This window comes from Amphibalanus amphitrite, unplaced genomic scaffold, assembly GCF_019059575.1.
Source record: "Amphibalanus amphitrite isolate SeventyFive unplaced genomic scaffold, NRLGWU_Aamphi_draft 000525F_arrow, whole genome shotgun sequence".
Lineage (NCBI taxonomy): Eukaryota > Metazoa > Arthropoda > Thecostraca > Balanomorpha > Balanidae > Amphibalanus > Amphibalanus amphitrite.
This window is the reverse complement of record NW_024882019.1, coordinates 21,033-48,112: the sequence shown is the minus strand read 5'-3', so window position 1 is coordinate 48,112 and position 27,080 is coordinate 21,033. Positions and strand designations below refer to the sequence as shown.

The 27,080-nt window shown below is 48.6% G+C and overlaps 1 protein-coding gene across 7 annotated transcripts in view; it reads left to right on the top strand.

Moving 5' to 3' along the window:
* Nucleotides 1-27,080, top strand: part of LOC122393232 (transcription factor Dp-1-like) — a 45,500-nt gene that overhangs the window by 3,514 nt on the left and 14,906 nt on the right. For all 7 annotated transcript variants that reach the window (XM_043389073.1, XM_043389068.1, XM_043389072.1 and 4 more), the window contains exons 2-10: nt 1,631-1,778; nt 2,530-2,870; nt 3,183-3,243; nt 3,531-3,607; nt 4,660-4,784; nt 5,700-5,799; nt 7,137-7,337; nt 17,516-17,641; nt 24,346-24,455. In XM_043389073.1, coding sequence (XP_043245008.1) covers nt 1,697-1,778; nt 2,530-2,870; nt 3,183-3,243; nt 3,531-3,607; nt 4,660-4,784; nt 5,700-5,799; nt 7,137-7,337; nt 17,516-17,641; nt 24,346-24,455 — 1,223 coding nt within the window. In that variant the 5' untranslated portion in view covers nt 1,631-1,696. The remainder of the gene's footprint in view (nt 1-1,630; nt 1,779-2,529; nt 2,871-3,182; nt 3,244-3,530; nt 3,608-4,659; nt 4,785-5,699; nt 5,800-7,136; nt 7,338-17,515; nt 17,642-24,345; nt 24,456-27,080) is intronic.

The window sequence follows — 27,080 nt, the reverse complement described above, 5'->3', positions numbered from 1 at the left end:
AGGAAAGAGAGCAAGACCCAATAATTATCGGCCCATTAGCCTTACAAGTCAAGTTTGCAAAATGCTAGAAAGAATAGTAAAGAAGCACATCATCAACCACTTAGAAGAGAATGACTTTATATCACCTCACCAGCATGGGTTTGTAAAACACCGATCGTGTCAATCGAATTTATTAGAATCACTCGAGGATTGGACCAAGACAGTAGATGAGGGAGCAGGACTTGACATAATTTACCTGGACTATCAGAAAGCTTTTGACACTGTGCCGCTCAGAAGACTCTGTGTGAAGCTGCAAGGTTATAATATCAAGGGAGAAGTCCTTGCTTGGATATCAGACTTCTTGAGTAACCGTACCCAGAGAATTTCGGTTGGTAACAAGTTGTCCACATGGTCCAGAGTCAGAAGTGGGGTACCCCAAGGTTCGGTGTTAGGTCCTGTATTATTCATCATTTATGTCAATGAACTACCAAGCCTGGTCAGAAGCAAGATTAAAATGTACGCAGACGATACCAAGTTGTATGGACCTGTTAGTAATCAAAGTGATGCTCTAAAGCTGCAAGCTGACCTGGATATACTCACCAAGTGGTCTGGAGAGTGGTTGTTGCAATTCAATTTGGAAAAATGCAAAGTAATGCATTGCGGCTCCCAAAATCCTGGATTCACTTACACAATGAAAACAGTAACTGGGCGGCCACAAATGCTTGAGGAAACTCTTGTAGAAAAGGACCTTGGAGTGTACATTACCAACACACTGAAACCTTCATTGAACTGTTCTAAGTCAGCAAACAAGGCCATGTCTGCCCTCAGGGTACTGAGGCTGACCTTTGGTCAACTAACAGTGAAGAAATTCAAAACCCTTTTTTCGGTGTATGTTAGACCTCATCTTGAGCACTGTGTGCAAGCGGCTGGTCCCTATTTGAATAAGGACATGCAAGCACTTGAAAAAATACAAAGGAGGGCCACTAAACTAGTCCATGGATTGAAAAGAGTACCATATGAAGAACGTTTGAAAGTACTAAACATGACAAGTATGGAAGAAAGGATCAGAAGAGGAGATTTGATAGAAACATTTAAGATTCTTAAGGGGAAATTGAACGTACGCCCAGGTCAATTTTTCACTAGCCACCACGGAAGGACGACCAGAGGTCACCAGCTCAAACTTGAGATACGGAGGTCCAGGACCCAAGCTCGAGCAAAATTCTTTGCAAACAGAGTAGTCTCAGCATGGAACAAGCTGTCTCAGGAGATCATAATGTCTGAAAACACAAACACTTTCAAGAACCGGCTAGACAAGCTCAGGACCACTACGGCGCTATCCTCTCTCTTTAACATCCACAGTACCTAAGTTACCCAGTCTGGCCCAGTTTAATGCTCGAAGTGAGCACCGAATAGACCCTGTCTACCATAGCTCACTATATTAAACTTAAACTTAAACTTAAACATTTAGGTCTTGAAATTTGTCATCAAGCCAACAAAAAATCTAATTGTAATGAGATCAAAGATTACAGAGTAAAGAGAGCAAAGATTAATGATTGCAGAACAAAGATAAAACACTTTTTCTCTGAAGCTGCCTATGTTGATGTGTTTGCATCTTAAGTTATGTGGCTAATTAAAAGTTTCTGCTTTTCAGTTCTAACCAGAAATTGGTCAAGTGTGCATCTGTTGGAGTTCAACCCAGTGTCACAGCTTTCCAGTGATGTCAAACCCATCTGAAATTCCTGCTGTGAAGAATGAGGTGAAGCAGGAGTTTGGAACTGTTTGGATTGAAGATGCCAATGGTATGTGAATCTTACATTATACATTAATGAAGTCTAGGGTCATTTTGGGTTCTTAGCTGTCAATGTTTGATTAAATTTTTGTTTTTTTAATGGATTCCTGATTTCCATCTATAAATAAAAAATAAATAAATGGAAATGAAATCAATGAAATGTTGTGTTGTCTTCTCATGGAAGGTTCCTTATTGGGGTTGCTTCAATAAGCTTTGCCTCAACAGAAAACTTCAATGTAAATAAGGAAAGTACTAAATGCATTTTCTATTGTCTGTAGCTAAATACATATGTTAGTTGGATTTCATTAATTTTTGCCATTTAACTAACTCTTTGCAATTTATCCTGGTCTTTTTCTGTATGCTCCTTTCTGTATGCTTGACTTTTTCTGTCCCCTGTTCCCTCTTGCATCATCCCTCTCTATTTTCTTTAAGCTGTATCTCTTTACCTCACCTTTTCTATTCGTCTTTCTCCTTGCCTCCCTAGCCCCCCCCCCCCTTATCCCTTCACCCCTCCATAGCTCCCATCTTCTCCCATCTTCCCTTCTCATTCTTTTCTTTTTTAGCTCTTTCTTTCTCTGTCTTTCTCTTGCTTTATTTTATTTTAATGGCTATATTTCTTGCTACTGAAGAGAATATAGCAGGTATTGAATATTCACCTTGCAAGCTTATATTAAAGTCATCATTCTAGATTAAGTCCACTCATTCAGGCCAGCCATCTCTATTTCATCTTGCTACTCCTACTGTTTCGCCCCTGTTTCCAGGTGTGTCCCGGAAGGTGCGGGTGCTCCAGGTCACCCCCACCAAGCCGCTGGCGGCCGGCGGTGGGGGTGCTCGGGCCGCCGGCGGCTCTGGCGTCGTCCGCGCCATCGTCAACACGGCCTCCGCCGGCGCAGCTGCCTCCACCAGCTCGGGCGGCCCGCGGGTCCTACAGCCGACCTTCGTGCCGCGTCCGTCCGGCTCTGGGCTCGGTCAGGCCCAGGTGGTGCGTGCGGCCGGTGTGTCGTCCGCGGCTCGCGCGCCCGCCGTGCGTGTGGTCCAGAGGACCATCCAGGTTCAGCCGGCCGCTGCCGGAGCGGCCCCGTCCGCCACTGTCGTCAAAATGGTGAGCAGACACTACACTATGCTGGTGAAGTTGAACGCTACACAGCTTACTACTACATGGTGGTGAAGGAGTAAGGGGGGGGGGGGAGGGACGAAGTACGAGTTTGATGAGTAGTCTCATTGATTCATGTTCTCAGACCTCAGTTGTATCTCGATGGGGATTGTTAGCCATTGTTGTGGGTGGTTTTGTTGAATGGCTTGTTGATGACTCCTCGCCTACTAAAGCTGTCATGAATATGATTTTTATCACTTTCAGCGCAGTATTACATACATCTAAATGTACTATCTATTCACAAATGCACACCGGTTTCAGGAGACACCGTCAACTTCGTCGACGGCGGTCAACTCGCCCATCGCCCGACTGCAGATGCAGGGTGAGTTTATTGGGACAGGGAGTAAGGTGGCCAGATATAGGCGGAGTTAGGTGGCTAGATGCAGGGTGACATATGTACCTAATGTGAATTGTGATGCATGATGAACGATGAATGCATGCATGAATGTTTTGTATGCTGTTATTTTACAATGTTTCAATTGTGTTTTTAGTTCATGCTCTTCTCCCCCCGGACAATACTTAGCCAATTTAGCCAGCAAATCCCTGCAATACCACGAGTATCGCAGTGGTGCCGCTAAACTAACTCACCCCTCCTTACGTTGTTCTCAGATCGTCAGATGGCCGGTCTAGGAACACCGGGCAGGCCGGGGTCACAGCAGCAGCTGGCCATCCACCGCACACCTACGGTACGTCACTGGGACTCGCCCTGTCCCCTTTGGAGGTGCTCAGGAGAGCGTCTGGGGTAGTCGAGGTACTGAGGTTGGGTGAGTGGTGGGCGGGTGAGCGATGGATGTTGTATGTGCTTTTCTCCTTGTGTGATAGGTAAATATCTGTCTGTACTACGAGCTGATTTCGTGTGCTGCTATGCATTTGATTTCCTCTGATCGTATATAAACTAGCGTCGGGGCATGGTTAATGACGGTATATGATCCATGATTGCGCATGACGAGCTTAGTAATATGATGCTGTGCTATCTTCCTCTTTTGGTCTTAGTTCCATGGACCATTTATTGAGAAATAGCGGATGATCGCACGATTCGCACGAAATGACGCAACTGTGCGCCTCTTGTTACACACCGCTAACAACATGATTGAAGTCGGAACAACCGTTACCTGCAGTACGATCGGGGATGACAGTGCATAATGTATCCTTAAACGTCATTTACCATTCTCCGTAGAATCTCCAAATTTTCAGACACCCACTGAGTACATCGATTGGCTGTATCATTATGACGTCATGTACTTTAAGTGTTCATTTTTTCCATATTGAATAATGAATACTGACTACTGTATGTGTACCTTTTTGACACCATGGCTAGTCGTATTCGTAAGTCTTTTGTATTGTTACATCCCTCACACAGCTCCGATCACGGCTGCTCGTTTAGTAGAGCTTGCTGCGCAGCACAGCACCCCCTTCACCCGACCAGTTTTTTCCCGTGCACAGTTCAACGGTATGAAAGGAGACCGAAAACGTGCCTTATATACCGCGCTAATGGCGTCTCAGTTCCCCAAAATTTGGTGCAACTCTATTATGGGTGACTGCAACTAACTGAATAGAACATTGCAGGCCTAACAATTTCCAGTCTTCGACTCTGTGCCACCGAACCATGAAAAGTGACTTACCTATTCAGTAGTCGACACCAGGAATCATTAATGTACCCATGTAAGTGCTGCTCCTTTCCCTGCCACACCCTTCTACCCAATGTAACGCACATCTAACGTAATTTCTAACGTCTCAGACTGGCGGCGGACGTCTCCTTCTGCCGGCCGGAGGCTCCCCAGCCACCCCGGCTGCGCGCCCCACGCCGGGTACCTCTGCTGGCAAACGTTCCGCCCAGTCGCCACACCTCTCCTGGTCTGACAGGTGGGTACGACTCCGCTGCGACGGTAAGATACCGCAAGGCGCAAATCAACACAAGCTTGTGTTACACTGTCGTAAAAGATCCCGCAGTCGATGCGCTTGCAAACCCCAATTCACTTCCCAGCTAACGACGAATGAGGATAATGTCGGGACGTCGTGGCACAGTAGAGCTAATTCTTCGGGGCTTCTTTGAACGACTCTGGCTGTCTTCGGAAACGTAATACAGTTCGTGGTCGATTGTTGAAGCCTTTCCTAAACTTCTCTGAAAGACACTCGTGGGTTTCTCTTAACGTCTTTAACTTTAGCACAAATTAGGTTGCGGCAGGTGAGGTGGGAGGAATTGGAAGAGTGAGCTTTCGGCGTTGGTAACCGTTGACGAGTGGATGTCCTATGTCGTTGAGGGCTGACCTGGAAAGGGAACGAATGACATCTCCCTGAATTGACACGTTATACCAAATTTACATGATGAATGATAATTTGTAGAAAATAATACATGGCGGGAAATAATACATGGAGGATCTGATCTTGGAGGCTGGTCTTTCTCTGTGTTCCATTGAACTCTTATTAAGCACCTCTCACGCAACTGCTCGCATGAAATCTCATACGAGCGCCAATTTTGCCTGATCATCGCTTGCCTGATATCAATTTTTGGTTTATGTGTATTTATATGAGTATGTCAATGTTTATGCAATGTAATGTTATATGAACGTCAATATGTCCACTGAGCAGTGAAGTGGTGTGTTGTTTGGGCGTGCACTGCCTAACAACGTTCTTCTGTCTCTCTCCGTCTCAAACTAGATTTTGGATGAGTGCATTTCATCAGAATGGTCGTCTTTGCGTTACGCAATATCAATGAAATACGTGTATTCCCAGCGACTTTTCCGCAACACGTCATTGACACTGAGTGTTCTATTGCAGCAAACGCCGTCGGTACGACAGAAATGCCAAGGGCCTGCGTCACTTCTCGATGAAAGTGTGCCAGAAGGTCCGAGAAAAGGGCATCACTACCTACAACGAGGTACGAATGTGCTGAGATTCTTACCCAACATATACCATATTGTAGTTGCGTATCAGCTGGTCAAACAAATCTTATGCTGGTATACACATTGCACGTGGTACGAATACGTTGTCATAGTGGCATTCGCTATGCAGGCACTAAGAGCTGATGCGTCATCAATCAATTGGCACCAGAGATAGAATCCTCTGTATGTATAGTCCTGACCAGCGTATCGACTATCTTTGGCATCACGGTCGCACCCACTCCCATTGATCCCACCACTCTCGCCACTCTGTCCCCGTCTTCTCTCCCTCTCCCTCTCCCTCTTACACTCTCTCCCTCTCTAGACACCCACTCCGCGCGTCTTTCCTTTTTCCCTCTCCTGCGCCGTGATAAATGATGAGCCCCGTTCACCGGGCCTGATCCGATCCGCTTCTGCGCTGACACGGCTCGGCCCGGTTTGATGAGGATACGATGATCCCTACTTAGGCCGGTGGCCGGGCAGGACGGGCAGTGAGCCGCTGCAGTAGCCGTCCAGGTCTGGACGCGGCGCCCGGCGACCGTGACAGGGGCAGGGGTTATATCTACGTAGCAGAAGGATGTTTGCTTAGGGGAAAGGGGTGTACTTGACATCGAAACGTGTTGGCTATCGTATGGGGTTATTTAGAACGTGCGTGTGCTATTTGTGATTAGATAATGGGTGATTATTAATATGGATAAAGAATTGACGCGTAAGTGGCATGCTGCTCAATGTAAAGCAGAAGATGGAAGTGAAGGATGATGCCATTTTGCTGATTGCTCATCACCTAGCTAGATGTAATAATTGTATTTGCATGTGTACGTTTATAACTACGTCGATGCAGATGCTATTTCCGCCCATACACTGTGGTTAGTCTCTAGGCGCTCGCCTGTGTGTTCGGTCTGTGTACAGCGTAGGCAGACAGGGCGTGCCTCGGTCGATGGGCCTTGTCCGGAGCATTTACGACGCCCGGCAGCTACCACTGACATATCTCCATTTTTCGCTCGCCTTGCTGCGACGGGTACTTTTGAAGCGAGCGCTCCATCCTTTTTTCGCACCCCTTCTAGCCGCCCGACTGCCAAGACGGAACTCGAGAATCTCCTCGTCAAAAGTGCCACTTGAAACCTGTTGCCTGGCCGTTCTGTCGAGTGTTGACCGGTGCGAGGTCGGCTCCGGCGAACCCGTCCGCACGGCTCGTGTGACAGGCCGTCACCTCGGGGCCTTTCACGGCCGGAGCAGTCCGGTCGACCGGCCGCGGCACTTAGCTGTGTCCACACGCCCTCCCTCCTATCACTGTGTCACCGCGCCGCCCGCACTCAGTTCACGCCTCTACCGCCAGGTGGCAGACGAGCTGGTGGCCGAGCTGTGCCCGCCGGCCGGCGCCATCATAGGCACGTCGCCCGATCAGCAGTATGAACAGAAAAATATCCGACGGCGCGTCTATGATGCGCTCAACGTCCTCATGGCCATGCAGATCATCAGCAAGGAGAGGAAACAGATCAAGTGGCTCGGCCTCGCGCCCATGACGGCTCCGGTGGAGGTGAGGAGCACACGCGTGAAATAGATCAATGGGTTGGCACCGTGGAACTGGACATGGCTTGGTTACGTCAAAGATGCGGTTTTACGCTACCTCCTTGTTTGACAAAAAAAAACAACGTCAATTAATGTTAATTTAAGGGCTGTACAAAATTCTGTCGGCTGCATATTTCTGAGAATCCTGCATAAAGCTGAATTCAGTTTTCACCGAGGGTTGAAATAGGGGTTATCCATTAAAATGGACCTATCGACCTGCAGTTGCCACCCTGAACTCAATGACATAAGGCTGGATCGTTGAAAACACTAATATGCGCTGGCATGAACTGCTTTGTGTAATATTGCCTTTTGGGCCGATTCATCACACATATTGGCAGGTGGACGGAAGGATCATCGTCTGTCTTATGTCCGCAATTCTGCATGTTACTTCTAATGGTATTGACGCCAATAACTCACGGTCCACACCCCTGGAAAAAGTCCCTGTGAGATATATTAGGGTTATTTGGGCTTAAAACATGTATGTGCATTAGACAATTACTTTCATAGAAAGAACGTGTTTTGTTTCCGCCGCGTGAGCCAGCGGTATTTTTTGGCAAGTATTTTCGGACTGCTATTTTTTGTTCGAACCGTTGCTGTGGGATAAGTGCCTTTGATGTCTTGCGAGGTCAAACCACGGGCTTGCCTTTTGCAACACGCGAAAGGGCCTTTTTATATTGCCTGGGCAAAATGCAAAAGCTTTTCCCGTAGTTATTAAAATATTTCATTAATATAACTGGTGCAACAACCAGCATTGCATTTACATTTTTCTTTTATGCATTACCGTGACGAGGCGTATCTTTTGATGTCAGACCTTTACAGCATGCTTCAAAGAAGTTGCAATGCTTGTAACTCGCCGTTGCATTTTGTGCGTATTCGTTTGAAGCTCAATGCTTGTTGTCGTCAATCCTTTTAGGAACTGCAATATTCAGTCATGTGACATTGCAGTTTTGCGAACGCGTTTAATAATTACCTTGGCTTTGTGACACGTCAAGCCAATATCTGCCTCCTGAAGTCCGGTTCCTCTCATATTTACTTCGTGCCTAATCATCTCGGCTAGGCATCAAGTGGCCGTAATCGGTACCAGGCTTGTAGTCAAGGTTCTTTTAGTGATAAAATGGTTATTTTTATTTGTGAACACATTTGTTATTTATTTGTGTACGTAGATATATCGATATATCTACGTACTTCAGCCCATTACTGTAGTTGTTCCATACCACAAACTAGGTGCACCATCGCGCTCTCTCGATTGCTACTCTACGTTCTTGCAGCGATAAATATGTCTTCTCCTTTCTGCCACCTGCATGGCCTACAATTATTGTAGGCTTTCCCGGTGACACACCGCTAGATTGAGCGCAGAGCGGCTCGGGGGTATTACCCATGAATCAGCGCACTTTATTTTTAAACTGAAATCTGTCGGTGGCTGAAGCGGTGGTGAGGTAAAGGGTAGACAATCGCTTATTGAATGCAGACGAAGGCTGCTTAAATTTGTCTGAAACAAGATCTCCTTCGTCTGCACGTATGGCGAGTTTGGGACGTGCTCGGGTACTGCATGCGTCATTGTTGAACTTTGCTCTCGATGCATCGTGGGAGGACAATTCAGAATTCGTCACCATCTCAGAAGCTTAAAGTGTATGGTACTCAGAGTTTTCTCACTCGTGCGTTGCGACACAGTCTAATTTCAGCGTCATCGTGTCTGCCCATGGCGATATAATAATACCCGTCCGGTATAACTCACTGCTACTTCGCACTGTGAGAAATGACACTGGTAAGAAATGACGGGAATCTGCCCGCCAGACTCAGAAGTGGGACTATGCAAGCTGCCATTAATTGCATCCTCAAGCGTAGAAAGGCAAGTGAAGCTTTACGTAAGCCTCAGAAATGGTGTACTGTGTGGGAAGTGAGAGCGTGCCACCAAGGTCTGAGAGCTGTGTAATCAGACAGCTGGACACTTGGACAGTTTTTCTTGAAAAGACATTCGAAACGGTTTCATACTCATACATAAATTGCTATCGAACGGTTTGACTTTCGCTATTAGTTTCATTCCTTCCTTCCGGGTTTCATTTTATGACCGAGTTTGGTCGTACGTCGTCTTAGCACGAGGACTTCAAATATTATTTTATGTCCCGTTCGTAGCTGGCAATTCCCAGTTTCGGAGCGCATAAGCTTCCGTCCTACTGACCAATGCACTATGCAGTACAGGTGGAACGTATAAAATAGTGGCGAGGAATGGCACGCTCAAATGGAATAAACCGCCATATAACTTTCAGGCTACGGTGACTCTAAACCCGAAAAGTCATCCTGTATACCCTTCGGAAACTAGTCTATGGCAGTATAACTGTGACTCAAGTTTTACCTGCATCCGCTTATTTTAGTTTGTTTTATATTTCTTTAAAACTGTCGTGTTGTCTGATGGAAACCACCGTGCTTTGGTTTCGTCTGGGGCCCGGCGCTGCTTCATGAACATTCTCATCGCACCGGTCGTGATTTTTCATTTTCATTTTCCATTTTGCCGTGCTGTCGTGATTTCTCTAAGTTATCTGTGGCGGAGGGCGGCCGGCGCTGTTCGTGGGACGCCGTCATATTTCGCCGGCCAATGGATGGTCGGCGCTGGAGCCGGGACAGGCCGGTGGCCCGACCCCGACCCCGACCCCGACCCCCCTCTCGACTCTATGATGGACGCACTGCCAGCGCCGCGCGCGACTCCCAATAGACGCCACCGGCCGGCCGGCCGACCTGCGCCTCTCAGGCAATCGGTCTTTGATTGAATTCGGCCGGCTCAGGCTCGCTGAATGACGCTGAAAAACACATCTGTTTGAAATAAGCACCCTGCGGAGAAGCGCTGGCTTGCGTTGCAGCTGGAGAGTCGCGCTTGGGCGAGGGTCGGATCCGGTAGGAAGTGTCGAGGTTGAATAAAGTGGGGTCGTCGGGTGTTGGGACCGAAAGGTGGCGGGGTCAGCCTGTCGCCAGGCTATGGTGTGATGAGTTTACCAGGGTTATTAGACACTGACTTTGAGATGAGGTCCCTGAGTGCAGTGCTAGGGATTGAACTGCCGATCTATGGTTTTTGTGCACAAGCTGCAAAGTTTTTTTTTTTTTTTAGTGGGGGCATCGGATCGATATTTGATGTTTCTTCGCGGCCTGTCTCACTCTATCGCCATGCAGTAAAGTCGAGGTTGACGAATGTGTCTTGATGTATTATGTGGTAAACATATGATAAATATTGTGTACGACATTGTTTTTTGGTTTAGGTAACCAATGTTTAGGTGTGGCAATCGATCGGCCATCGACCGGCAACGTCAAGATGACACCTGTGGATATGTTACAGGCAATGTGTGGAATCAGGCATTCTATAGAATGCCTAGGCATTCTATAGAATCCCTGACCGACCAGGCATTCTATAGAATCCCTAGGTATTCTATAGAATGCCTGACCCACCAGGTATTCTATAGAATCCCTAGGCATTCTATAGAATGCCTGATTTTCAGGCATTCTATAGAATGCCTAGGAAATACACGAATCTTTCCAACATATCAGTGTATGTTGTATAAGATTATGAGCACAGACCGACATGTAACATTACTATTTTCTGCCAGGCTATACCTTGCGGTCAGCTATTTATGTTCATTCAGTCAAATGTTCATTCAGTTATTCATGTTCATTCAGTCAAATTTTCCGGTCAGGTATTCAATCTGACCTTATTAGGTCAAATTGTATCAGGATTTCATTCTGAGAGTACAGAGTATTTATCTTAACGCTAGAAAGACGATGGTGGTAATGTCAATATCGGAAACGCCTTTGGTAAAAAAAAAAAATACACAGAAAAAAAGTTTGACAAATCGTCCATTTTTTGGAGGTGTTTGCCTTCTAAGGAATTGATTTAAGGTCAAACTGGAGAAAACGGATACGAGCCAAAAATGGACAAAAATTGGCCTGACCCAAAAATGGCTTAGCTATTTGTTTTAGATATGGCATCCTTTCGAACATTGCCAAAGAACTGGAGTAAAATTTCATAATTTTGACGACCTTTCGAATACTGCATGGCCCAGAAGTCAAGCTGGAAGGGGAGATCGAACAACACCTAATCCGGCTCTTGTTACGGCCGGGCCACCGCCCGGACGTGGAATAATGAACCATTTATTCAGGTTATTCCCTGCCATTACAGTGTGGGTTGAGCTGTCCATTGTCCATGTATATTGAGAGTCGTTACACGAAGTGCTTATGAGGACATAAAATGTGACCTTTGGTGTATTCTTCACCTTCATTTCTAATATCAGAACAAAGCCATCGTCATTCGCAATCACTTTCGATTCAAGCCTACGGTCCACCCTCCCAGCCAACACTCTTCTAATGCAGCTTCGTATCTGTAGCAGCATAATCCTCCGAGGGTAACCGTTGAAGCGACTGGTTGGCCTGTGGCTCTCCCGGGTGCCTTGCGCCGTGGCTCTCGCGTGCCAACGGGATTGGATCAGTTGCTGCTTGCGGCGCACAATTTGGTGGTCGGCATAGCCCAATTTCTCCCTCGCTTCCTCTCAACTCATTGCCCTGAAATGGTCTGAAAATTAGGTAAACAAATAGCATTACTGCCACTGACCCCCTAATTTTCGAAGTGTGTTTCGGACAATCAAAATACTTAGGCATTCTATAGAATGCCTGGGAGCTTAAGCCAGGCATTCTATAGAATGCCTAAGCAGTCAGGGATTCTATAGAATACCTAGGGATTCTATAGAATGCCTGGTCGGTCAGGCATTCTATAGAATGCCTAGGCATTCTATAGAATGCCTGATTCCACACATTGCCTGTAACAGATACAATCATCATAATTTTCCAAAGTTTCCATAGCCCAACTTTTTAACTGTTAGGCCTGCTATATCGGCTGCGCTGCAGTTGACGAGCTATAGCTCCCTCCAATAATCACCTACCATTCACCGTGTGCGTGATTTACTGTGTTTGGAGAGGTAACCATCGGTTCGGCCCCATTACTGATGGCAGAGGAGCGGCTGCCGGCTGTTGCGCCGAGTGTTTCAGACGCCGATTTGTCCGGGAGTGCACCATTAGCGAGACCTTCCATAGAGCACCATTGAGGCAGGTCGCCCGGCTAGGTGCGCTGGTCCGACGGCAGGCTGCACACTGCACAGCGCCGCGGGGTGATGCCACTTATAGGTCGCCCTGCAATGACAACAATGAATAATGGATGTCTCGGCTGTTTGATATGCATAAACAACGTGCAACGTATGCTGTGCCTGTTTGCCGGTACACGACCTGCGGAGTGCGGTACATTTTCTCTGATGTTGCAAGCTTTGCGAACTTTTTGATGAACATAATTTGAAGGTGTTTGAAGGCTTCGTGGGCTTTTAGATGCATAAAAAGTGAAAAGGGCCAAATACGAAATGTAGTTTTCAAAGAGAGTTGCGGCGCAATGAAGTTTCAGCTCCTGATGTTCGGGCTCCTGGTCCTGACGTATTCCATTTCCTGAACTTTTGTGCGTGATTTGTCGTTACCACAAACGTTTTAATGTCGTTGGCATAATTTTTTCATCAAACGATTTCGGTATCATTCAACGTACGTTATTTTGGCTGACATCGCGTCGCTGTCTCTATGAACTTTTGTTTTTAGTGGCATCACGTTATGATGTGCTGCTTGTCAGACCTCAGAGAGATCAGTGCTATCAATCAGATCGCTCCATTTGCGAGTTCATTTGGCCGTTGTTTTTCGGCTGGGCTTTGATGCATCGTCAGCCGACATCGGCAGTGTCCAGCCGATCGGATAAACGGATAATCGGGATAACAAATTTGTTTGGCGTGACCTGCGGACGCTGGCAATCGTGATCGGTGGCGCTTTGTGACGCAGTTTCTGCTATTTCGGATCACAGGCTGTCTGACATGCTGGTAGTATAGTATCGTTATTTATGATCGCTTGTTTTTAGGAATGTAATACGATTGGGGAACTTTCATTTTCCAGCGGGACTCACCGCGATCACTTGTGATTTTGTTGATATTTTTGTATTTTTGTTGATATTTTTGTTGATACATTTTGTTGATATTAAATGAATTCAGGCTTTTGTGCTCCTCGTATTGTGGTATTTGAAAGATGTTCTTAACCTTTGAATAAGTGATAAGTTCTACTCTTTGTTGTTCCGCGCCTTCTTGGTAAATACTATTGCAATTTATTCATTGAAAGCTGCTGCTTTGCTGCCTTATGTAGCACTCCATTTCCCGTCGAATGGAACAGAGACGGATTTCACGGCAGATGGCTTACTTGCCACCAAATACCCGGCTGTTGGCCTCATCCGCTCCGTATTCGGCCGGGAGTGAAAACGACTTTGAACGGCCTCAAATACCTCTCCATCATTGAACCGGTTCTGGACTTTTTACAGCATTTCCGTTTTCAATCTGTTCTTTCTCCAGTCGGCCTCGGAAGTGTGAATTCGCTGACGATCTTTTGTAGGCACTCCGTTTTGTTGCCATCTCGGCAAAATTACGCTTTTATGTTTTCTACTTTCATAGAAGGCAGCGGCGGTCTCTTCTAAGCACAGTGCGATGCCGTCAGGTATCCATACCACATGTCGGTGGGGAGCCCTGCGTTTTCTCCCAGAAGTCCACCGCCGTAGGTTACGGCACTGACGTCACAGCTGACTGAGTCTATGTTTATAGCAATGATCTCTCCCCGTCCATTAGGATGTAATGTCGAGCGTAATCAAGATATGTCGCACGCTGGTGATCTTCCTAATTCGTCACATTGTACGGTACGGTTTTGCGCCATGAGCAGACAGTTCCTGGGCTTTAGGCTAGATGATGGCATTTTGTAAGACTGTCATGAGTCAGAACGTCTTTTTGGAAAGTGTTTATTTGCTCACATGCTTTACAGGTAGCAATAATCTAATAAGTACCGGTATCCGTCACTGTGAACAGCCTATTTTTCCTGCCAACTCTATGCCACAAAACCGCTTCCGTCTCCATCCTTCATCGGTCTCTCATCTTACGGTCCATTTTCACGGGCCCATCTCAGAGGCTCAATTCCATGTTTGGCCATTCCGTTCTGCTCGCATGCCGATGAGCCGGAAGCCGTCTGCTCGGGCCGTTCTCCCGCCACCCACATCGTCTAGCCAATGGACACATTTCCTGCACGTTGCCGGCGGCGCTGGGGCTCGACGGCCGCCCAAACGGCCGCTCATTTCGTCCATGGGCCGCACGATGGCCGCAGATTCGGCTGACGGATGTGCGCCCGAGGCGGTTTACGTCGCTCAGACAGAGCTGTGGAGGGGTTCGGATTCGTCGGAGAGAGTCTTAGACGGTTTGGAAATGGTTCGGGATCGGGTCAGCCCCGCTCGGGGACTGCTGGAACCCACGGGGTGGACTGGGCTCTGCTGGGGGGCGGGCTCGAACCCACGCGGGGGAGGCTCGGGTGCTGGCTCGGACCCGCTCGGGGACTGGCCCGGGTCCGGTTATAAGGGGAGAGACGATCCAGAGAAAAGGATTGCCTTTCGGACCGGTGCCGCAGCCCACGTCTGAACACTCAGGACAGGTTTACGGCGATACGAGGGCGGAGCACATGCATACCGGATGTGGAACGAAATAGCGGGCTGTGTAAAAGACGGCCTGGCTTGTTTCTGTCGAGCACTAAAGACGCCACTGCGTTAAGCAGAACGACCTAGGTATGAAACTGAGTTGTTGTATGCCCATGGTCCACTGTCTATAGTGCTCAATCATTCCTCAATCTTTTTGTAAATGCCTATTCGCCATAAGCCATGCATCAGTTATTCTTTGTGTGTTCCAATGGCCATAATTTCTGCTCGGTCTTCTGGGGAATGTTTATGGCAAGTGCCTCCTGCGGATTTTATATCTTATGGCTCCTATCTCTTCTTTTGGATGCCAGCCACGTCTCATGGAACCATCTGCTGTGGGACTTCAGGCTTCTCATTTATGAGTGCCGTTTATATTCTGTGTTTTGTGGTTCTTGAGAATGGTCTCTACGATGATTGGCTCTCGCTTTTTGCGTGCTCTTATTGATTTATTTATTGGTTGGCATGAAACGAGATGAGAAATGTTAGCAATTTGTGACATGGCATGCATGCCTAGTACCTACCATTGTCACATATTACCTCTTGGTACACACCCATGTTGAATCAGGCTAAAGAAACTTCAGTAGTGTGTGATTCATCCTTATTTGTTCATTATCCAATGTTTACTGTCGGATCATTGGCTGCACTTGACTAGCGGTATGTGCCGCGTTTTGTTAGTAAAGTCAGCAGCGCTTTCCTACCTTTCCAAGACCTGTTTTTATTTTGAGTCTCTAATTCGCTCTACTTTTTCGTTTCATATTTTTTCTCACGTATTGCGTGAATCTCTTTCGTGGGCTATGAATATAAAGCAGGTTCTTTGATAAGCCATTTATCCCTCATTCAGTAAGGTACCTACTTTGGCGAAGCTGCTACCTATCAGAGCGCTTTCTCACTTGATGTGTTTATGCTAAATATGAGCGCCCTTGCTTGCGTTTGCGTGTCTTTCAATAGAACTCAGTCAGCGTCGTATCACGCTTGTTCTCTTCCGGTTCTCATACGGCCATTATGTTCTCTCTTGCCGCTCTCGGCTCTCTGGACGATACCATGATTGGCATGCATTTGAAGGGACGGAATAGGATGCTGCAGCCGACTAAGAGCCATTGCTGGGTCAGAACGGCTGTCCGAGATCCCTGAGCCGAGCCCATTCTCCCTGGGACGGTACTCCTGGGGGCTGGTCCGTGCTTCCTGTTTGGGACAGTAATCTCTGGGTCCGGACCACTGCCACCAGACTGGGTAAGTAATCCCAGGGTCCAGATCAGTGCCGCCAGACCGAGTAAGCGGCCCCAGGGTCTGGGTCAGTGCCTCCTCTCTAAGACAACAGTCCGCGGGTCCGGGTCAGCTCCGCCGGGTCGGACCGCGGTCCCCGGCTTCAGGGCAGGTCCGCCGGGCCGAGCCGGGCCGCGGTCCCAGGGTCCAGCAGACGGTACCGTGGCCCCAGCGCGGACTCTGCCCACTGAACTGACCCCCGGCGACCCGGCCGTTACGGGCCGGCCTTCGGGACGCTCCGGTGACTCAATGATGCCCCGGGGAACCCTGCGCGACCCCGGAACTCCCGAATGGCTCTATGTGCTCCACAGTGGACGCCGGGGACGGACAGGACACTCGGCGAGCGAGTTTGGCACCGGCTGAGACGACGGACGGGTCTGGATATACTGTCACCATACGGAACAGTGAAAACTGAACCTTTTGTCAGACTAACGGGGACAAAATGTTCAGTGCTTCTCTGGGATGGGGAAGGTGGCGGTGGCGGCGGCAGGGGCAGCGGCAGCGGCAGCGGCAGCGGCAGCGGTAGCGGAAGCGACTGTAGCACCGGAGTTTCTCCTCCTCCTTCCCTGTGGCTTTATGTGTGTCGTCGGCATTGGTCTCCGGTGCTGAGCCGGATAATGGCTGCATTGGTCTGCAGAACGACAGTCGACATGGGCCCGGGACCGGTCGGAAACGGCGACTCCGACCGTAAACGGCAAATGCTTTCCATGGAAGCGGCTGATGTCTGAAACATCGTCAGTACTCTGCTGCTTTTTCGTGTGAAATTGCTGCATATTTTGTCTTTATGCACACAAATGAAGCTTAACAACCCTAAACACACTGTGATATTGTTGTGTGCCGCTGAATGCCCGGCTTTCGCGATACAAAATAGCATTGTCTTGCTCAATGGACGTGAATATGCCGAGGGACAATGCAACATCGACCTCATGACCCTTGCCATAGGCTGTGATTGGTTACCTTATTACCTTATTGTTTAAGGAAATTTTGACCTTTAATTTGATGTTTCTGTAGTTTGCATTCAGCAAATTGACGTTTTAAATTCATATTTCTTACGGGTACGGATGTACTTGATATTCTATAATTTTGATCAACGATTGTGTGTTGATAAGATTGTCACGCAAATATGTAGTACGCAAATAGGTAACTACATCCATGACCTTTTCGGTGCTTTGGGACAGTCCAGCTACAGGTCAGGAGCTATGAACAACCGTGCATTAGTGCCACGGAAAAATCTGCGCCACTCTCTCTGCTTATGCACCAATGTTTGATGGATAGTTTGGTGCGGTGACTTTCTATGACCCCGGCCGTTCCCTTTGCTTCAGGAACCTCCTGATAACAGTGAAGAGGAAGCCGCCTGTCGTCAGAGGATCAAGGAAAAGACACAGCAGCTCAAGGACCTGGTGCTCCGTCAGATCGCTTTCAAGAACCTCGTGGAGCGCAACAGAAGGGTAAGGAGCTGGCAGCGCTGCCGGGGATGGGGCAGCGGGCTGGATGAGGGGGGGGGGGGCACAACAGCGGCCGCCGACTTCCGTCTTGGACAGACTGATTGTGTGGCGCCTGGCGAGCGTTTTCCGATTTCCAGGCGGCCCGCTCGGAAGTTCTGCTGAATGAACTATGAAGTTCTTATCGGCAGGGTGAAGGTCACTTTATTTCAGGCACTCATTCAGCGCACAATGCTATCGGCCCGTTCGCAGGGTCTCAGCCGGGTAAAATATGTGATGGCGGTATCAGGAAAGGTATATAAAGTTCGCTCTTTGGACTTCTTTATTTCGGAGATGGCATAATTTTATTGTCCGTTTTATCGGCCATTGTCCATTTAGTGGTCGGCCATGGTCGAATGATAACGTTCGTTGTAAGTACCGGTGGAGAAATACCGAAGATTGAGACTGCGAACTCATCTCCCGTAAAAGCATTTCTCGAGATACTTATTTGCCGTCAAAAGCGAGAGAAGCTGTACGAATCTGGGCCTTCTCATTTCGTTTAGACTCCGCCTAATGCTGAAATGCTTACTGAATGTACTTTACCAGGAAAGCTGCCGCATCGCGCGCTAAATCGTTAACTTTGTTATTTCCTGTTAGTGTTGGTCACTGAAGTCGACGTGGAGATGAAACCCTTTCCAGGTAGCGTGGGTAATCCAATCTGAAGAGAATCAATGCACATTCAGTCTCGCCAGCGTCTGGGCCGACCCCTCGCTCCCGGCGCGTGGTATTCGCCGGGCCGTTTTCGTATTGCGCCGGCACGCGGATCCCGGCGCGGCGCGCTCTCCCCGGGCAAGGGGCGCCGTGGGCGACAGAGCGCCCCTGTGCGCGTGACCAGGATTGTGATCGGTGCGCCTTCCTCTCCATTTGCCGCAGCGGTGTGGGCACGGTGCGACTCCGTCCCCACAGGTCCCTGGTCTCAGTGGACTGGCGGCTGGTTTTCGCCAGTTTGGCGGGACCAACCGGATCGCCCTAGAGCTGTGTTCGCCAGATCATGGTGTCTCAGTCTATGGACGATAATGCGTGCTGACGCGTTGCTATTTTTTTTTTGTGGTGTGTGCGTGAGGACATCCTATTCCCACGTATTCTAATACAGAGTAATTGCTATTAAGTAATTACTCGAGCGACCCCAGCTAGATGAAGAGATGCGAGGGCACTTCCCCCTCTATCCACTCTTTCCTGACCTAGTTACTACACACTGTGTAACTACCCCGTACGACCGCCCCACATTTTGGCCAAGTATTTGCGGCCGGAAATGGCGAGCCGCCACGCCAATTTCGCCCTGAAATCGGAACTAATGTCCGCACGGCAGCCATAGCGCTGCGATCTGTTGTTGGCCTCATGGCCGGCGCGATTGTGGCTCGGTGGCTCGGGAGCCATCAAACGGCGGCACTAAATTCGCCGGGATGGCGGCATAACCGCTCAATGTGCCACCGGGCTCCCTAAAGTGCACAGTGGACAAATCGCGCGGCATTAGTGGGCCAAATAAGGCGGACGAACGCGGCGCCCATCTAATGCAGTCCGTGATTTGCGGTGGTGTCTAGTCGGCTTCCTGCGGCCTCGTTCCCGTAGAATATGTGCTCAGTGGCGAATGAAAATGTCCCATATGATATGTGCGAACGGGTCAGCTTTTATATATGGATGCTCATCTAGCGAGCGCCTGGGAGAAGGTAGTGTCATTGGAATCAAATGGATGAAAGCATGGCGGAATGCAACTTATGTTATTCCGCGCAGAATTGATGCTGACTTTGAACCATGGCTCTCGTTTTAATTTGATAATGATGCCTCTGAGCAATTCTGAGTAGATCGAAGCTGACATTCTTTCGTCAGTCTGTAGTTTTTAGTGGAGCCACCCCGTCCTCCGCACTTACCCCGGTCACGTTACGTCCCAAGCATCTGGTGCCTTGGCTGTGAGGTAATGGCCCTTTATGAGGCACATGTCTGGACCATGAACTAAGGCCGGCGCCCCGGCCGGCCGCTAGCACGCGCCTCCGAAGCTACGGGAGCTGGAAGTGCCCGGCCGCTCCAAAGCTGAGGCTTCGTGACCGGACCTGCCGTATAGGACAGAGGTCAGAGCGGGGGACAAAGGTCGGGCCGCTGGGGATGTGGGGGGGGGGGGCTTTGAGGTGAGAGGATGGCTTCTTTGTGAAAGAGAATAGGATGCTGGCTTGCATGAGACGAGAGGTTGGGACAATGTGATGAAGCTGAAATGTAGTATCTATCCGATAGATGTTTTTCTCATGAAAACAGCAGTGGTAGGTTTGTGTGAAAATACGAACCTTCGCAGTGGTCCGCTCACCCAGCAATACAGAATGCCGTGGTGCGGCGAGGTCACTGGGGAGCGGGTTCTTCAGGAGAAATGCGGAGGCTCCTGAGTATCCTCCAGTGGACGAGGAACGGTAAAGGTCAGACCTGAGTGTTGCTGTTTCCGCGTGTCAGTGTCCCAAAATTCAGTTTTGTCTTGGGTGTCAGAGGGGAAAATTACCCACCAAAAAGAGGGGAGAGAGTGAAAAACTGCTGATTCGATTATATCCAAAAAGAGTGAAAAACAACAAAAAGCATGCATTTTATTCTAAGGTGTAGGATGCTTGATGCTAAACCGGGCATCCACACAACTGCTCTTTCTATAGGTAAAAACTCTCGGTTTTCTTGGTTAGGAGTGGAAAATTGTTCTTAAAAATTGGTGGTGAGAGTGGAAAATGAATTTCATTTGGATGTCGTTTCCCACCCAAATCGACAAATTTTGGGACATTGCCGCGTGTTGATTGTAGCTGCTGCCAAGTTTTACTCCTTTCCGGTAGTTTGTGCTGCTCTTTACTGTTATTTATTGGTGCTCATCATTTGTTCATCGGGCTTAGCTAGTGATGTTATTGCGTTGATACTGCCGATTGAGCTAGATATATATCATTGTTGAATTTTGGCGTCCATTGGTTAGCTGCATTATTTATTTAAGACCAACCCCCATATCTCTGACCATTGACCGTGGCCATCGGACATTAGCTAAGGATTGTTTCGTGGGATGCTGCTATTTTCCGAATCTTGGTTTTCATTTGTAACTCTTGACGTGGGGACACTGGACAGTTACGCTGCATCTCAGGCCCCAAGCGCGTCACTGGCTATTTCAGCGGGCCGGGCCAATGTCATTTCCAGTCGTGTCGCCCGCCCGCCCCCGTGTTGACCTTGTTGACCTGGCCGTCGACAGCGGCGGGCCGGGCTGGCGGCGGCCGCGCCGAGGCTATATCGGCCGGTTCATCGGCCCCGGGACGGACCAGTCTCGGGCCGTGGCGGCTTGCACAAACCTCTCTGGCTGATTGGCAATCACGGACGGCTGCGGGCACCCGCCCGGCCGACCGGCGCGCGGGCTGCCGCCGCTACAACAGGCCAAAGGGCGTCTTCTTTGAGCCGATTCCGACTCTGATCTCGATAAATTGGACGCGGGTTAGCGGCGTGGTGGCGGAGGCCGCGGCCTCACCAGACGGATAATGACCGTCAGACATACACGCTGCCTTGTTAACCAGGCTTACGCGCTGGAAGAGACGGCACCGACGGAATTACGTTCATTTCAGTGTTGGGATGTGGACCCAAGGCTATAAAACTCCAGGTAAGGACACCAGCCGTTTGACCTTGAACGCCGCCGGCCGGCCGATGACGTCATTGGAGGCAAGCCGGCTCGGCGGACACATAAGGCGAATGCATAACGGAGGGGCGTTGGAACGCTGCGGGAGCGGGGGAGATATTTTAATGTGGTTGTATACCACATTTGTTATGTTGATTGATCTACAGACTGCATTATTTTAAACCTCGATGCATCCTAGGCCTGGATGGTGCGTACATTCGTAGAAAGATCACCCCGTCCGAACACATGTTGTGCTGGGCGTATAACCATCAGAGGACAGAGGTAATGCCTGAACGTAGGCAAGCATAATTGGTCTGTCATATTGTTAAGGAATATAAAATCTTAATGGAGACTATTGAGGATATGATCTCTACATTACGGGAATTCACTAATTACTACGGCCCATAGGGGCACCGCCGGAGCTGTTGTTTTACCATCGGTCCCAGGCAACTCCAGGGAGCTGCAGTACCCGGCGGCCAAAGCGGTCCGTGATGCTTCAGTGCTTCACCCACAGAAGCACGGGTATAGCAGTAGGATGTGGGGTTAGGTGTCTGTCCACCTCTGAAGCTCGGTATCGACCGTGACTTATTCACAAGTGGCGGATCCAGGAAGCGGTCTTGGACACTGCGGGGGCTTACCCCAAAAAAGTTTCTCCGAATTAATTTAAAAAACACGGATTTTGATTCCTTGCATACTGCTGTGCAGTGTGATTAACCAACATTTCCTAAGAAAAGTTGTGAAGTTTTCTTTTATTCTCGAAAAGCGATTTCGGTTGGCCCCAAATGCCTTGCCCTGGATCCGCCAGTGGGTTGCCATGCCCCGAGCTTAACTAAAAACGTCTTCAAACCCCACCAGAAACCGATGGTAAGGTGAATTTAAATCCACTAACTCATCTCTGTCTGCCCGCCTAAATATACTACACATGGTACGGCACCCGGCCCTGACGGAGCTTCGAGCCGATCATGACATTTTCGGCTTTCCCCATCCCAAGCTCGATTAGAAACGTTCTCCTTCCCCACCCGATTGGTGATGTCAATTCAAATTCAATACCTCATCTCTGTCTGCCCGCCCATAACCCATTCATTGCATTGCACGCCGTTCAGCGCCCGGCCCCGCCAGAAGTATCCTAGCGCGCTGAGCAGTTGCCTCCAGCCGCGTCATCGCGAGGCCCCGCGCGGCCCATAACTGAATACATTGCGCGAATAGCCGTGTCGCCCCCCTGTGTGGACCAGATCGAGCTGCAGATATGCCAATCAGCAATGTTTTGATCGCCAATCATACGCGCTAGTTATTTAGGCACCGTCGATTACTCGAAAGAAAAAACTTTCATAAATAGGCGATGATTGTGTGGAATAAAGACGCTTTATGAATACGTTCATTGCAGTTACAATGCTCCGCAGTCCGCACATCTGTATCAAGACATATTTTTCTCGAAGACTGTTTTCTTTGGCTCATTTACTGGCGTTATTGTTCGCGGACGCCTGTACAAATGCAACATTATTTGGGGAATGTTTTGTACTTTAAAGTATTTCTTTGGGTACAAAATACATATTTTGTCCATATTTGTTATTTGTATTTAGTTTTGAGGGTGAATTGGACAAAAAGCAACTTTAACCATGGCAACGAATGGGATTTTCTTGGCGAATCCGGTCAGTATTTTCCCCCGCATATTGATCTTATGCTCGGTTCTAGGTCGTCAGGGCGGTGCACTACATATTTCCGGTATTGGATGCTTTTCTACCTCTGGCACTTTTGACTGCACGCGTTTTTCTAGCCGTCCGGGGTAACAAGAGCACGGCTTGTGAGCAATCTGAACAGCGTCTCCGTCCGCCGATCGAGGAATCCCGGCCGCCTCGGGAGCCTCCTGTTTTTCCTCATGCATCACCAAATTGACCCGACATCCGATTCCCGGCTGTGCGCTCGCCCATTGTTTTGTTCGCCGCCGGTACATCGGACTGGCTTCGGTTTACGACGCGGCCGGCTGCAGCGTCCTGCGGTGCGCCGGCTGTCTCAAAGTGCACTGGGTCACTGGAGCACGCGGCGAATCGGCTCGTGTTGCCATGGTTACGACCCCGCGCTGAACAGCTGGTAGTCTGTAGAAAAGTCCTTCGAACCATACGACGCTACTGGGATAACTCCAAAGCTATTGTGTTTCTGGCAACAAAAGCGTTCATGTGACAATACTGTTGGTGAGCGCGTGGCTTTTCATCCGGGTACCACGAATGTTCCTTGCCAGCATGATTCTAGTGCGATTAAGGATGGCTTTAGCTTTAAAATAAGGCAAGAAAAGTTCCCAACATTTTCTCTCTCTCGATTCAATGCTCTAAAAGCGCATTTTATTGCTTCTTGGGCATGGAATCTCACTTCCTTGGGAACAGAATCGTTGGTGGCTCAATATGGAAATTGTTTCAGAGTTTGTTGTCGATACTCGACTTGACCTGTGGTAAGGCCCTCCTTCCGTGAACTAGCACACCTAATTAACCTACCCCTTGTCTCACTGTATGTACAGCTTGTGTGGAGCATTGTGTGTGTGTTTGCATGCCACTCGGCGGTATTGTCGGTACTGAGAGCGGAGAGCCGGCCGGACCTACCCTTTCTCTGGCTCGGGGAGATCCAGCCGGGGCTCAGCTATGGAGATTGCAGACTTATGGGCTCTCCATAAATTCTGATATGTATGTAGAGTAGTGGAAGGGGCCGGCCGCCTTCAGAAACGGCAGCTTAATCGTAAGACTGTCCCCACAAAGGAGGCTTCTCATGGCCCAGTCATTGCTGGTTGGTAGGGTGGTGGTGAGCTTCGCTCCAAAGTTGAAATGTTTTAGCCAAGAATAGGGAAGACACTACGTATAGATTGTCCTTAACTAGGTGATGTAAGTACGGATCTTTGCTATGTGTCTGGTTATACCATGTCTATTTTTCAAATGTATCACTAAAAAAAAAAACTATAAAAAAGAGAAGCTGTAGCGTCATTCGGCTGTTGGTGACGCCCGATGTCTGTGACACGCCTGCCGGTGTATGACGTCAGACTGTCTGTGTATGACGTCAGACCGTCTATCCTCAGCTGGAGCAGACGCACGGCGCGCCGGAGCCCAGCTCGTCCGTCCAACTGCCCTTCATCGTGGTCAACACCGACAAGAAGACGGTGATCGACTGCAGCATGTCTAACGACAAGTGAGTGCCACAGCTGAAGGGATATAATCAATTGTCTGTAGTAATATGGGCTCCTTTCACCACCGCCCTCAACTGATGTAAGAGCTTCCTATAGACTTAGAATGCGGAAAAATGAGCGAACTGAGAAGCCACAGCCACACTAGTTCTAACCATCGAGCTCATTTGTCCCTCTGTCTCAGATAGCGCCCCGTCTGAGAGGTGTTCGGTTTCGTTGGAAAGAGACATGTCGTGATTTGAGGTAGGTAGCATTGGTCTATTGTGGATGATTTGATGCTTCGTTTTGAGCCTTGGTGCAACATACATCCTTATTTGTAGTTCAATGACGAGATGTACACATTCTTTTCAACTGGACAGTTGCATATCATTCTTGTTTGCTTGGATACGTTGTCTTTTCAACTGGACAGTTGCGTATCATTCTTGTTTGCTTGGATACGTTGGTCACACTATTGCTCAGTTTTGTGAGTGACACAGACGAACTGTTTCGGAAGGCCCTCAGGGAGCTTTGTTCGTATCTTTTGTCTATGTAGGTCATCACCGGCATCTCTGACGTTCTGTCTTGATGTCAATGTCGTTCATCAACTAACTCAGTCTTCGACCCGGAATCTTCTTCCTTGCTCTGGAGGCAGTCCAAGTGTCGTTTAACTAGGTTATTCATGGCAAAGGCGCAGTTACTGGTCCAGATGTGTCTGAATCTCACCTGGCTCGATCCGGTTTATTCCAACAAACTTTAAAGAGAGAGAACTTTTGATGCACCCAGTCAAATGCAGATGTATGTACAGTTGCTGTGTATTGTGTTGCACAATACGCGGGCTCGGAGTGTTCGACTGTGCGGCCAAAGGCTAAGTAGCCGAAATGCCCGAGGCGTATTGAGGTCGCCGAGCGGACGGTGGCCCGGTGACCCGGCACGGGTCAGTTACGACTCGCGGTAGTGATACAGGACGGACACCGAATCTCAACGCTTGTATTTTGAGTTTTTTTTTGTTATCGTCGTCTTTTTTTGTTATTTTAATCACACAGGGCATTAGAATAACGAACCGGATGCGGGATGCATGCTAGAGATGTAATTTTTACCTTCTGTTATTGTGCTTGGATCTAGGGGAATCGTTCAAAAATCACCTTTTCATTCACACCGCCCATCGCAACGCGGTTGTTTTGCTGCTCTTACGGATAACACATCGCACAGTGGTTTTAGGGATTTCTTTGATCATACAAAACCAACAATGCACTAGTATTTGCTGACTTTTGGCGGTATGCCTGGCAGATTTGGACGTGCATTATGCATTCTCCCGTTAAATGCTTGCGCGTTTTGCTCGCAAGCGTTTGTTCTACCTTTGTTAATCCTACGCAATTTAATCATCTACCGAATGCCTGCGGCTCTTTTATTTCCTCGGGCAGGGCAATATGTTAATGCAGTATGTGGTGCTACGTCCGTGGATAGTTGTGTTCTCCCTGGTGGCGTTTTTTCCTGCCCTTAGGCTATTTTTATCAATATTATCGTGCTTTGATGCTCAGCTCAAAAGGATCATCAGTTGTCAGGGTAATTTATAACTGCAGCAGCATGTGTTGGGATGCCTGTTGTCCATTTCCTCCTTCGGCCGTCGGTCCCCTCGTTGCCCGTTCGGCAGCGCGCGCCTGACCTGCTGACCTGTCGTCGGTGGACGGCAGTGGCACCCGTCCGCTCTCCCTCAGACCGCAACGAACAGACCAAGTTAGCGTGCCTGCGGCAAGCCACGCCGCCACGGCCGCTCTCCCCCGGAAACTTTCCGCAAACAAAGTGTGGCAATCACTCTGGAAATCCGCACCGGTCGGAGCGGGAAGTCGCTGGCCGCCGGCAAATTTTGTCAATTTGCAATGTATTGTCGCCGGCTCAACTGGCGCCGGGCTAGGGTTCCGGTGCGGCGTTTGTAAACATTGCGAGTGTTCCCGTTCCTACATTATCGGGATTGGCTACACAGACGGACGGTTTCGATACCGGAGTGACCGTTTTGTTGGGAAAGCAAGCATTTAAAGTGGCTGCTTCTCCCTAACGTTTAAACATTCGCCTCATCAGTTGAGATAGTCGTGTTGGTGCCCCAGCCCTGCAATGGCCTTCCTGATCCAGCATAGCCGGTCCCGTCGGAACTCGAATATGCTGTTATGCTAGTGTTTACCCCATGAAGTTCTCACTACACTGCCCCAGATATTATGAGGGTAGGTGTTCTTAATGGCTTTCCTCTTTTCATCAGCTTTTTAGCAACATGTTATATCATATCTGCTTCAATGGTTTGTACCAGACTACGAAATATTTTCATTGAAGCTATGCGAGAGAAAATCTTTCACTATGCCGCATTTAAGTGCGGGAGATGCCCCTTCAGTTATCAGTGCGTTTTAGATATTCCTCACATCGTGTAAATTTATCATCGCTCAATGCTCATGCGACATCCATTATTTGAATTGATATTTATGTAGTCCAGTTCATTCAGTGGAAATCGGGCAAGAGTTTAGCATCGATTTGAATTATTGTATGTTATATTATATGAATGTTATAGGAGTCTCTCACACTCTTGTAACTTTGTATAATATAAATAATTATCTGGCCAGTATTGCGTAATGCTGCATTGCTTGCGTCGGGCTAATTACAAGCTA